Source organism: Amia ocellicauda, chromosome 16 (assembly GCF_036373705.1).
Source record: "Amia ocellicauda isolate fAmiCal2 chromosome 16, fAmiCal2.hap1, whole genome shotgun sequence".
NCBI lineage: Eukaryota > Metazoa > Chordata > Actinopteri > Amiiformes > Amiidae > Amia > Amia ocellicauda.
In genome coordinates this window covers 5160918-5174657 of record NC_089865.1, presented here as the reverse complement: position 1 = coordinate 5174657, position 13740 = coordinate 5160918, and the positions used below count along the sequence as shown (strand labels likewise).

At 38.1% G+C, this 13740-nt stretch overlaps 1 protein-coding gene across 2 annotated transcripts in view; it reads right to left on the bottom strand.

Annotated features, from left to right (window-relative positions):
- Positions 1-13740, bottom strand: part of adcy5 (adenylate cyclase 5) — a 79018-nt gene that overhangs the window by 23479 nt on the left and 41799 nt on the right. For both annotated transcript variants that reach the window (XM_066687460.1, XM_066687461.1), the window contains exons 2-3: positions 9447-9596; positions 9028-9149 (exon numbers count right to left, since the gene is read on the bottom strand). In XM_066687460.1, coding sequence (XP_066543557.1) covers positions 9028-9149; positions 9447-9596 — 272 coding nt within the window. The remainder of the gene's footprint in view (positions 1-9027; positions 9150-9446; positions 9597-13740) is intronic.

Here is a 13740-nt window from a genome sequence, read left to right as displayed (position 1 = left end):
CGGGATGCAAAAAGACTGATAACAAATATAACTCAAGCTCAATGTAAAATCAAATCAAATCAAGGACAATTTGAGGCAAAAAAAACAAAAAACAAAAAACAGTTAGGTTTTCAGTCAGGTTTTATAACATGCACTGTATTTCTTTGGCTCTGAAGAAATGTCAAAACTTCCAAAATCAGCAGGATGTGTTTTCGTGGAATTCAGTCATTCAGAATATACTCAATTGCAGTATGGATTATTATTATTATTATTATTATTATTATTTTTTAAGAGTATGTAAACACACGAATCCGCATCAAAGGCCAGAGATACACAGGAAATATAAATGCATTTTTTAATGGTTGCATAATACATAAATACAATAAAATAACAAAAATGAATACTGTGTAAGGAATCAACAGATCTTCCTGGAAAGAGGAGCTAAAAGAAAAATGCAAGAGGATCTAGGATGTTTCTGGCCTGTTTCTGTTCACACACGACTCTCCAGTGCATTTCAAACTACAATACCTTAGAAGATCATGACACGTTTTCTACATACAGGCAACAACGTACAACAGCTTAAAATAATGATTTTTCCGATGTGCTAATGACAAATGTTTTGTTGCCAGTTAGAAAAGAAAATATAATGGTTGATTTCCATCGCAAATCAGCTTTGAAACAGAGAGACAGATGCAATCTTCCTGTTTGCATTATAAAAGTGTCAGACAAATCGCATTTTTAATCAGAAGACCAACAACATCAACAAATGTGACAAAGGGACCACGGTTCCAGTTTGTTGTTTCTGCGTATTGTGTTGCCACCAACAAAGACATGCAAATCATAATCAAATCACAAATGCAAATGAGACAGAAGGCACAGTTTCCTGAAATTCCTTTCTAAATATCAGAAACAATATTCTTTCCATAGTTCTAACACAGAGTCTAGAAAACCGATACATATGGTCCACTATCAGCCAAATGCCATCCATCACATTGATAAACAAATATTAAGACCATTTATTCCTTATACATCTATTTTGCATGAATAGAAAGCAGGTTTTGTTCTTCCCCTGTCGGTCTCTGTGTGACATTTGACTGCACACCTACACCTGGTCTTTGTATGCAATGTTTTTGTATGACAGGCCCCTCACATTGAAACTGTACCTTCGAGACCTTTCCTTCTCACTTATTTATAGACCAGGTTATTGTAGCGGCTCAAAGCAAGGACTTCATTTGTAACGTCAGGAAACTAATTCAAACAACCTAGCAAGCGAACTTCAACTGCCGGTCAAGCTATACATCGACAACAAAGCAGAGAGGGTCGGCCTGGGCTGTAGGGTAGATGCTCATTGAGCTTGGGGTACTTTTTCATTCCAAAAAGGGGTCCTCCTACAGAAGTCACTGGTGTATGTCTGGCCAGTTTTACACCGTCCCTGGCCAGCTGGCCACAGTACAAATCAGAGACATCTGAGGGACTGCTATTTTTCCATGACTTAATCTTGTTTAATTTGTTTTGCAATAAAAGGAGACTTTACTCGTGAGACATCTGTGAACGGATTACTTGGAAGACCTTGTCGGGGGTGTACGACATAAATAAAGCTTTTCTATGAATTCAGCTCATAGAAAAGAGTCGGGCGCAGTTGCAAATGTCTCTATATGGGCAACACTTTCAAAATGTAGCCCCATACAACATTTTTTTAAACTGTAGTTGAGAACAGCCTTCTCCCCCTTATAGCTCATTGAGTGTTTATCCAGACTATGTTTCTTGAGAAAAGAAGTAAAGTAGAAAAAATTTGATGTTTTGTCTTGCACGTCGTTAGGAATGTACTGGCTTTCTTGCTCTACACTACCGTTGGATTTATATAGGTCTATCGGGCAAACTGAATGGATACCAAACGTGAAACAGTAGAGGTAACAGGAAAAGTAAAGCAAATAAAGTGTGCTGCCAGGGTTCTCTCAATAGACGACATGCACAAAACTGGAAGGCTTTTAAAAAAGGGCACTTTTTTATTTATTCAAAACAGACACGAAAATAATCTGTTAAAATGCAAATCACTTGCATTTCAAAAGCATAATCAGGGACGCTTACTGCTTGATGAATTCACACCGGGTTGTGTCTTTTTAATAAGAATACATTATTTGTAGGTGCCTTAACACCCTGATTTCCTGCATACCTTTCAGAAGCGCATTACTGATGCTTTCAACACATTCCTCTCCCACTTTGTTACAAAACAACAGCACAATGTGATCAACGTCCTCCTTTCTCTCTCACAACTTTCATCTTTGAGGGTCTTTCTGCAGGCGGATAAGATGAGCTCCTCACATCCATTTACATTAACTGAAATCTGTATTCACTTAATTTAATTTATGATATGCTTACTTGGCTACTGAACGAGATGTAAAAATGCAGTGGATCTAACCATATCGATGTTTAGTTTTTCTGCAAAGCAACATGAGTTCTGATGTTCACATTACCTTCCACATAAGAGTAATCAACGTAATATGACATACTCTGATAATGTGCTTAATACAATAGAAAATTAGGGAAGGAGGACAATTGTAGTGTGTTATCATGGTAATGTTTGACCGTACAGGTTTCTGTCCATCTTTTCAATTTTGAAACTCTGAAACTTATCATGGTGACACACTTTAATTTTGCCAAAGTAAAAATCACCAGCATACAAAAAAAAAACATGCTAAACATTCAAATAATTTTCATGATGAGTTATGTTTTATTGTAAACGTCCTGCTCTGTTCCCAGTGAGAGATTACTGCTTAATTTCTATATAAACAGAAAGACCCGAAATAGAAACACATTTCCATACTGCTGCTATTCATAACCTATAAATCTAATCCTGGTGCCTCCGATGACAGTGGGATTAAAAGATCTAGAAATATTCTCTCAGAGAAAATGCGAAGCTCCCCGGACGGAGATTCAGGCTTCCAGTTACTCTCACCTAAAATAAACACTCTAATAGATGGATATAAATAGCTCCTTTAAAAGTAATTTATGTAATGGGGGCTGTCTGACTCACCTGGCTGGAGCGGCATATTGGGCAGCTTTACTTTTTCCTCAAACAAAGGCCTTCAAATTTATATTCATTTATTTTTTCTGCCAACAATGTTATGAATTAGTAGTGGAGCAAAGTGCCTGCATACAAATAAATATCAGCTCTATGACGTGGTGTAATACTGTGCTGGATGTACCTGCAGGTCGTGATGCTGAGAGAACCATCATATTGAATTAATTACAGGGTGGGGGTAGGGGAGGTGTTGGATTAATGAAACCCATCACAGTTATTTTATGGTTTCTGAAAACAATAAAACACTAACTTATTTCTAACTCTTTACGAGTAATCTGTTTAATTGCAGCTGAAGTCGGACTTCACTCAATCGAGGCCCAGTCTGATTATATAAAAGTAATGATGAGACCAACAGTCCACTTTACTATTTATTTGGACATAATAAATCTATTAAAGACTTCTGCGAGGAACAGACATTATTGGGATGTTTGCATAAGAAACCGAAACTATCTGTAATGTATATAAAACTACGCCATTACCTACAACACTTTGACATGCTTCTGCTTTGCTCGATGGTGATAAAGGATACAAGACCCACAATGCAATGCGGAGACGAATGCATCACTGCTGCCACAATTCTCAGCTACATATTCCCTTAAGCTACTACAAACCATTGAACCATTGTCTAAAGGTGTAGGATACTTCCCTTTCTCTGTCCTATCCTGTCCCCACCCTCCACCTGACAGCCATAGTACAGCTGACAAACGCGACTCTAGAGATAAAAACAGGCTTTGATCTTCTCCACAATAAACTAACGATGGTCATTAACAATAACATTTATTTTCCGTGCCAGAGCCTATTCCTGGCTCCCTCCGGTTATCTCTGCAATATTCTCCGTCTCGATCTGCAGCCGTTTCAGATACCTACAAAGGCTGATGCTCTCGACTGTGAAGCTTGTAGGGCCCTGTGCTGAGTAGGAATAGCTCACCATGAATAATACATCATAGGTTTTCCAATTTTTTTTTTTTTTTTTTAATCGCTATACTAGCTTCTGGCTTGTTTCAGATCATTTCAACATCCTCCCTCCCACTCTCCCAACTCCCTTAAGGAGCAATCTTTTGTTTTCTTTCAACGAAGGTCTTGAGAGAAGCCTAACAAATCTGACCCTCTCTCACCGAGCTTAGAAATCGACCGTAGCCTCGCCATCCAGGATATTTAAAACTTCCTATAAGTTTTAAGAGTTTACAAAACTACACTGAACAGTGCTCTAATGATTTAGCTTTTTAATTGATTTCAAGCCCTAATAAATCTTTTGTACTTCTTCTCTACGGGCTCAGAAAGACTTACTCACTTTGTGTCACACTTTCGAAGGACTGTTGAAAGAGCTTATTTAGCTGCAGTAGTATTTCTGGTTCTGGCAATCATTCTGCACTGCTAAACCAAAAACAAATTCCTCATTGCCTTTCATTATGAGTTGAAGTCCTGCAATATGTGGTTGGATAATTACAAATGCCGGTGGGAACCCTTCAAATGGGACAGTGTACCAAGTGGCATATATTTGCCCCACCAAGTTAATCACCTGTGAATACAATGTCATCAACAATTTTTGTGTGTATACATTAAAATGACAATTCTCACCACTCCAGGTTATTAAAGTATTCATAAAAGAAAAGAAAAGGAACTGAATCATTTATGTTGCCACAGAAACAGCAAACACAAGGCCTACATAATTCATGACATTAAAATGGGATGTTGGCTTTACAACAGGGGCACGGTATGGATACACTGTGAATTGTACTCATGGGATAGCAAAAATGGGAAAGTTTAGGTTATAACTCAGAAACAGTGCATTTAAAACACCAGGAGAAGCTTTCATATTGTTCAGTTTAAAGGTCTGGACACAGATTATGTTTTGCAATTGTATTTAATCCTTATGAGGGCCTGATCCAATTGAATATGCATTTTTGTTAAGCAAACAGATTTAAGCACTGTGTGTTGATGAGCTCCCATAGTCATGGAATCAATGCAAAAAAAATTGCTTTCAAAGCTTTTTCAAAGAGTTATAGCAGAGTCTTCATTTGGTGTCCCATGAATACACAATAGGTGGTTTAAAATAAGGGACCTGGTTAATTGATTTAATGAAGGCTTATTTGTGAGGTAAAAAGCCAAGCTGTCATTTCCAAACTGACTTTGCAGGATCCACACTTAAATGAGGGTTTATTGTTCTTCCCTCGGTTGGACAGTCATCATTCTCTGTGGTTTTACTCATCTTCAGACTCTTGCCAAAATCGCGCCAACTTCCACAGTGACGAATGTGAAGATGGTGAAATACGTGGCGTCCTACTCGCCAGCTTCCACACAGGCAATGACTGCCATTTTGTGTCCCTCTCTTTGTGGTTGACAGTGAAATTTGCATTCGGGATGTGTTTTTGGTAACTGAGCCTTGCTTTTGTTTACTTACATGACTTAATGTAAACAAGCTTTAAATAAACAAATTATTATTTATTTTTTTGTTTGAAAGGCAAACCTGATTGTCGTTGCCTGTGCACCGAGCATTTCCTTGGCACAGGATGCGGCGTCTGTCCTTTCTGTTTCTTTTCATAACAATATGTTTTGGGAGAAATGCAACCTCCCTTCCAAGCTGCTACATTATTAACCAGGGAGTGAGTGACATGCCTGTACTTGCTCATGATGGCTCCTGTTGAGAAATCTTATATAACTGGTTCAATCTCTCAGTAAGGCCTGGGCTGAATCTGAAAGCTACATCATTATGAAAGCACATGGGAAGCTTTGGATCCCACATAACCTGAACAGTCCCGTGACGGGGGGGAGGAGGTTCAGAGAAGTGTGAGACTAAAGATTTCTCCATAACTGGATAAAAAGGACATAATCGTATCACTGCTTCTCCACCAAGGAAGACATTAAAAACAGAATGACCAGGTTTTTCCTCTGTGACCGTGGGTCACTGTGTGTCAGGGACAACAGCGATGGACAGGTCAAAGGCAAGCATTCGCAGGCTTAAAGAGAAAAGGGTGCTCTTTTAAATAATAATAAAATAAAAACTGAATTATGTTTTATGAAAGAGGAGACAAATCTGTCACCCATTAAAGGACTTCAACACAGAACTGTCATGTTTAACAATGAAAGTCCAAACAAGAGCACAGCGACTCGGGCATTGTGGACTTTCTTTCATATACAGGAAAGAATGTCATTAATATTATAATGCTCACATTAAAAAGAGGCAGTGGCAGTAACTTGAGTTTTTTGATGAATTGCTGAACTAATAACATGCAATGGTCATTGAGACCACTTCACCTGTGATTATGCAATAATACACACATGAACAACTTTTAATGGTTAGGTAAATACTTCACACAGCTTTTTCAGAACCTTTGCCAAGTAGTTTGTACAAACAGTGTCCATTTACTGTTGTGTCAGCTTATTACAAAGCACTAATTACGTAGTCTGGAATTGCATAGCTGCCCATTTGTAGAATATTACACACAATGTCACACAAGCATATAAAAAACAACTAATTTGTGATGTCACTCTTCAGATACAAAACTAACTCGTGCCCTCAATTAGCATGATTTTACTAATATATATATATATATATATATATATATATATATATATATATATATATATATATATATATATATATATATATATATATATGAGAGAGAGAGAGAGCACGCACGACAGAGCGCGAGTGAGAGATTGTGTTCTCCATGTTACATAAAATTTAAAAAAAGACATTCAAGATAGGATTATTATACTGACGATTTTCAGTTGGTTTAATTAAAAGGTCCTTTACGAGTTCAGTTTCATGTGACCATTAGGACACAAAGCATCTGTTTGATGGTTTAATCTGATTATGGCAAGTTGATATCCAAAAAAGATAAATAAACATATGAGACTTATAAGAGTAGTTAGATTTGGACTAATTATTGTATTCAGAGGATCCAAATCAACCAATAATCGAGAACAATCCATTTTATCCATCAGGTAAAATAATAATGTCATTACTGTGGAGAGAAAAAAAGTCACACAATAGTGGTCAAAAGAATATCAAGTTATACAACAGAGCTTTTTGGTCAATTCAAATGCATTTCAACAAACTTCTTATTCATGTGAAAACAGGTCAGGCAATGCGAGGGCAAGCTGCCCATCCTCTGTGACGGCCTGTCTGCTGTTCTTTGATTATGGTTTATTTTGGTCTAATTTGAGACAAGAAAGAAAGAAAGAAAAAAAAAACTGGCATTGCAACAGAGAGTTACAAAACATCCACTGATTTTTATGCTAGTCCCACAAGTCACTGCCTCAGCCTCCTGTGTACTATTGTTTCACATTTTAAACAAAACACAATTGTTTTCTCTTCTGTTATAGTTCCAGTTTTATGAATGAAGAATCTGCTTCGTTGTAATTTTTCCACAACCTTCCATGGAGAGCGAGAGCTCCTCAGCCGCTGAAGTTGAAAGCTTGATGCTTTTTTTAGTTCTTACTTATCACAGAATCACGGGATTAAGTTGTTTCCAATACGATTCGCAATTTTACAGGATGAAAGACTGTATAACTCAAAACAGTTGTCCACGGTAGCTCAAACACAAGACTCATCTAGCTGGGAATATCATTACTTTTTTGCGGAAGCAGATTCTAAATATAACAGGAGGCACATGCATCCATTTCCAAATTTAGAACTACTGATGATTTTAATTGGAGCATAAACAAATATGAGATTTAACGATAAATTAAAGTACACAAGCTTGAGCTATTATCAGGAAATCCCCACGGCAGTATATACTACAGCTTTATTCATTGTCTTCATTTTAATACTTGTGCGTAGTAGAGTTATATGAATAAATAAAAAAAGATAAAACCCTCTTCATCTAGACATAAATTGTAAGACATGGAAGATCATTTGACTGGAAAGGTTTCACTGAAACATTCCAGTCTGCATTGACAAATAATATATAATTCGAGGACAAATATATATGTTAGTGCCAATTGCCAAATGTACTTTGAAACTGCATTTGACAGATTTACCCTTTGGTCTGATGTAGTACTTACACAAACCACTAGATGGTAGCCATCCTATCCTCTCCATGAACTAAACTTAAATTAAAAGTTAAATTGGAAGTGTGCAAAAATGTATATAAACTCTTATTAGCAAGACGAGAAACTATGGGAAAACTATGGGAAATGCACTGCTTCCGATTCATCATGCATTTGATAAAAAAATATTACCCTTCCAGGAAGTAATAGTTCTCCTGATTACAGATTATGGGATAATTAGTGTGTGATGCTAACAAAATGGACACAATTCAGTTACGGTCTGCTGAAAATGATTAAAGTCAGTTTGTATGAAACATAATAGCAATATAATGTGTTTATTGACTTTTCCAAATAATGCATTTCGTTTATTGCTAAGGAATATGGTTGTAGATGCATGTGGCACAGCTTCCTGTTGCGATCCAGGCCTTCAGAAAACTAAACCTCCTCATCGAAAATGGAGTAAATGCATACAGCTGCACCAATCAAAACAAGGGGCGAAAAGGACTACATGGCTTTGGCAGGAAGTCCGATGCACCTAGATTATTTTACGAAACTGTTGCTTAACAAATTTAATTTATCTATATGCGTGGATATGACAGAATTGCGCTGTAGTGCCACAATACAGGAAGCGGTCGAAGGATTTTCCCGTGTTAAGGGGCTAAAATAAACTGAGAGAAATGTAAAATAACAATTAAATAAGGTAAAAATCCTGTGGAACTTCTAGCAAAATTCACTCCGAGAGAATTTGGGTAAAATGACCATTTCTCACAGAAGTGACACAATGCTTATCCAACAGTAGTTTATCAAGTCTCTCTCAGTTATTACAATGACAAAAACCTGTGATTATAAATTACAAACAAGCAGGGCATTTCCAGGACAACAGCTCTGATTTTCTCTCCCCCCATGAAGTCCGAAACAATAGGAGGTTTCTCCGCTTGCTGGAGGGAGAGGCCGCGCACGGCTCCACTCACCTCACGTTGTCGTGTTTCTGGATGTAAATCTTGTGGAACATCATATCCTCCTGCTTGGCATTAATGTCAGCTTTCATCTCCATGGCAACGTGGCGGGGAAGGACGGAGAGCAGGAGGCGTTCCTGTGTTTGGAAGCAGATGAAGAAATTACAGCCCCCCCGCTCCGCCACACGCTCCCGCTAATTGAGCTGCGATAACACCCTCGGCTCGGGCCGTACCGTGACGCAGCCGCGGAGGGCAGACGCGGCTAAAACGGGAAGAACTGAGAAGAGGAGGCCTGGCAGTGAACTAATTTCTTCGCCCACCCTGCATTTTGAGTGCCCAATTAAATCCTGCATCTTTTCTCAAAGGCTTGTGGTTACCGCTCAGCTCATTACGACCGATCGAGTCCAATAAACAATGAAGGCTTTGCTTCTCACCTGTTGCTGGTTCTCCCGCTGCGAGTGGAGTCGGGCCTGAATGCACTCTCGGGTCTCCTGGAAGGCCTGTCTCTGGGAGCCCTCGGCAGGGTAGTGGGTACACACCCCCACGATGTTGGTGCAGGAGAAGATGAGAACATTGGAGACCAGCTGAAAAAGAAACCACAACAGAGAGAGTAGGCCTTCAGGTCAAAATGTTCTTGAGAGTCCACTTTGCACACTGTGCCGAGCAGCATTTTCAGACAATATCTGGCACAGGGCCTCCCCCCCAACTCCCCGTCAAACCAGGGACTGGATCAGGTCATCTTAAACTTTGTCTCCCTCAGCACTGCATATTTTCATAACATCTCCCCGTGTTTTGATTTTGGACGATACTCTGCAGACATATCTCTAGCATGACATCATTGCTGAAGAAAAGAAAGAAAGAGAAAAATAAAAAGAACTCTTCCAAAGCAGGATCTTGTAATGGAGCGAATCTCTGATGTGTGTATCTAAAGTCATGGTTTAAATACAAGTCCCACGACATAGGCAAGAAATAAAAAATATAAATAAAATATGAGATGTCAGAAAGTATTTCAGACCAAGCTGTTTAAGTCTAAATGATTAATCCGGTAGCGGAACGAGAAAGGAGTAACCTATAGTGATAACTATGTTTCATAGCAAATTACCCACAATGCCATTGTTCATACTCTATATAATAGAAAGCAAAGTCTTATACTGTTAATTTCAGAACTATACGAAATTAAAATGAAGTCAACCTAAACAGGCACGTATATTCCTTTCTAATTTACATTTTCTCCTAATCACAAATTAGTCAAATGAGTGTGTTTGTATTTTGTATGGAAAAATAAATATTCTGAATCATTAACAAGTCCCCTCCAGGTAAAACAAACATATAAGCAGTAGTATCACAATGGCCTAACTTTTCCCACAATCGCACACAGATACACACGCACACGCACATGTCAACAGGTATGCAGAAGCATTGCTATCACTAAGGTTGCTTTCATTGGCAGGAGAAAGAAAAAAAAAAATACATCCGCACATGCATTGACCCGGCTCCCTTTACAGTGACGCACTTGCGTTACTATTCATAAAGCAATTTCTCAAGCGTATGGAAAGTAGTTTCTATTGTATGCAGTCCAGTGACGGATGACAAAGATCACCCTGTCAGAATTGTTCCGTACGGTCAAGGCTGACACTGTTTTATTGAAAGCCACTCCATTTAACGTTTTCCATCAGTTATACGAGCCTACATAAAATTACAGCTGCAAGATTACGTTGAATTGTATGTAGCCTGTGAAAGAAGAAGTGAGAATAAGATATAGGCGTAGGTGTTTTTAAACAAGTCAATGAGCAACGGACCTGTTCACTTGAAATCGTTTGTCTTGTCCGTGTAACCTTCACACAAAAGAACTAAGAAATACTATAAAATAGATCAGGTGATCAAAAAAATATCCATAAAGTAAGACATGGTTAAGAAATAAGATTCATGGAAGCGACACTTATGTGCAATTGATCACTTTTCTCCCCCGAGTACAGAACGGCCCAGCTGCTCACACAAGACAAATAGGAATTGAATTGACTGAATTACATTAATCCTAATACTAAGCAAAACAGAAATGCATCAATTTATAAAGTACAAACAATTACCATACATCAATGGATAAGGCACAAAAAAAACTGTGTCCACTACAAAACCCACTGTGCTGCATTATAAGGATTCAACTTCTGCCAGTTTTTACAGGCGCCAGCAGCTAACTTGCATGGAGACTTCAGTAAAGTACATCAGACAAGGTTTTGTTCTGCGTTGGGTCAATTCTAATACTCAGCTTTAATCTTATCTGTTTATATTCACTGGGCTGTTGTAGAGGTCAAAGGACCGGAAAACATTTTTTAAGATAATCGAAGGTCACAGCAGCATTGTGCGTTTTAAACGAAGTAAAGAAAGTAAGAAGGATCGTACTCAACATGTTCCTGGGGTATTTCCAGTCCATGAAGTGAAACAGTCTTAACTACAAGCTAAAGAACTACCTGATATCCATCCTTTGGTAAATGAAATGTTTTTGAACAAGAGCACTTACAACTACTAGACGGTCACAGTTTAAAATCCCAGTCAAACTACCCATCATAATGACTACAAAATTGTGTTTTGTATCATTCCCGATGGGTTTCTTCTGCTTTGCCACTTACTAACGCGAAGCAAAAAGAAGATAGGTTTATTATATGTATAGGACAGCACTGTGAGGGGTCTGAGAGGCTTTTATTGAATATGATCTTGCATTCACATTCATTCATTCATTCACACCTCTGCCGAATCAAGAGCTTAACATTCAGCCGCCGGAAGAAACACAGGTGGGGGCCGCGGCTTCCGGGGGGATTACTCACTAACAAGACCCTGCGCTGAAAGGGCGAGATGATCTCAGCAGGGCCCCCAAATAGACTGTGAAACTGTTTGATGGACATAACAGCCTTGAGAAATAGAGGAATATAGCCTTCTATATAAAACAACAAAGCAAATAACAGCACCCTAGATATGATTTTTTTTCCCCTTTAAGATTCATTAACTTTCACCTCATCTCCTCAAGATATCTCAAGGTATTCACGATTGAAAAGCAGCACTAACCAACAGAGGTTAACAAGGCACGATACCGCAGTTAATTCAGAACCACTTTGAAACCTGTTTCTTGACTAGAATTTTTGATGAGTCAATATCGTCTAAATCCTGCTGCCAATCTCTTTTTTGTTACCAATGTGTTCGATGACATTCAGAGCCCGGCTGAGATTGTGTGTAGGTTGAAAGACTAGAAAGGATATCTCAAGGAGTTTGGATGGGTCTATTAACAGTAAGAAATGATTACATCTAATAAAGGATGTGGTCTCGATTCAATGAAAACATAAAACCATCTAACAGCATTGTAATGGACTATTATAAGGCTAATCTCTTTACTATTATGATACATCTATGTAATATCTGTAGTTGTATTGAAAGATGATCCTTAACTGAAATAATTGCAAAATAATGAAGCATTACAGCAAGTCAATGTTTATGGGAAAGGCAGCATATGAAATACAATTTTGTATTATGGAAATGGATTTACATTTATTTCCCACTGTATTTTTAAGGTCTGCAACATCATACATTTCTCCTTTCCAGTTGGAGCACTTAAGATGTGCTTATTGCCATCCCATATTACTGCTTCTTTAGTGTGTCGTAAGCATTCATGGTGCATTTCCATTTTTTGGTGGAGATAATAATTAAACCATGTGAACATGCTTATGGGGACAGTAAGATAAGAACCAAGTAGGCGGTCATAAAGCATGTCACTAAGATGACACCCATTAGATAATACAGCCCACAATTGTCTTTTCCAATGTTTGCAAAATACTATCAAGAGGTGACACTACTTCAGTTTTACAGTTTCTCCATCATTTGTAACTAAGAAGCGCGCCGTAGCACTGCTCTGACAAGTACATTTCAAGGTACATATTATTTTAGTCTGCTGTTAATAATTGCCAACGGTATCATAAAAGATATTCAGTGACAATGCATCTGTGTCAATATTTGTTGGCTGAATAGTTCCAGTTCCCCCACCCCCCCCCCACACACGTGTCTCTCATCGTGTCCAGGGTTTCTCACCTCTGGCTAACGTACATCCTAATCCCTGTTGATATCTGATCCTACCTCTGTCAGAGAAAGACAGGCATGGTATTTGCTCAAATACAGCTGCAAATGGTAATGAAAAAGACACCATACGCTTTCTCTGTAGGTTTAATTGAAAAGACAACCCAAAACGTGCTATTACATAATACCAGTCATGTGCAGTGGCACAATTTAATTACATTTCAGCCATTCCCAGTTGTTGATTATGCAAGTGATAATACCAAAAATACACGAGCAAACACTAAAACGCTAAAAAGAGGAACTTACAGATATGACAGATTTAACATGTCTAAATGAATGATACCTACAGCTTTATAAGTACAAAGGATAATGTACCCAAGTATGTGTACATTTGTACTCAGTTAGTCTGACTAAAGCTGACTAAACCTGACATTTGCAAATACATTAAAGTTCACATGAACAGTGTCTCAATATGCATGATAAAGCAGGTACTGAAAGTAGCCCCAGTAGCCTCTTTACTGTCAAAACAATATAGCATACATTTGGGCTCGTTATTAACAATGTCATTGATACGTGAATTATATTGTATATGAAAAAAATAAGGTCACATTTGAAATGTAGGGTGAATATTCTGTTAAAGAAAACCATATTATAAACCAAACTGAACTA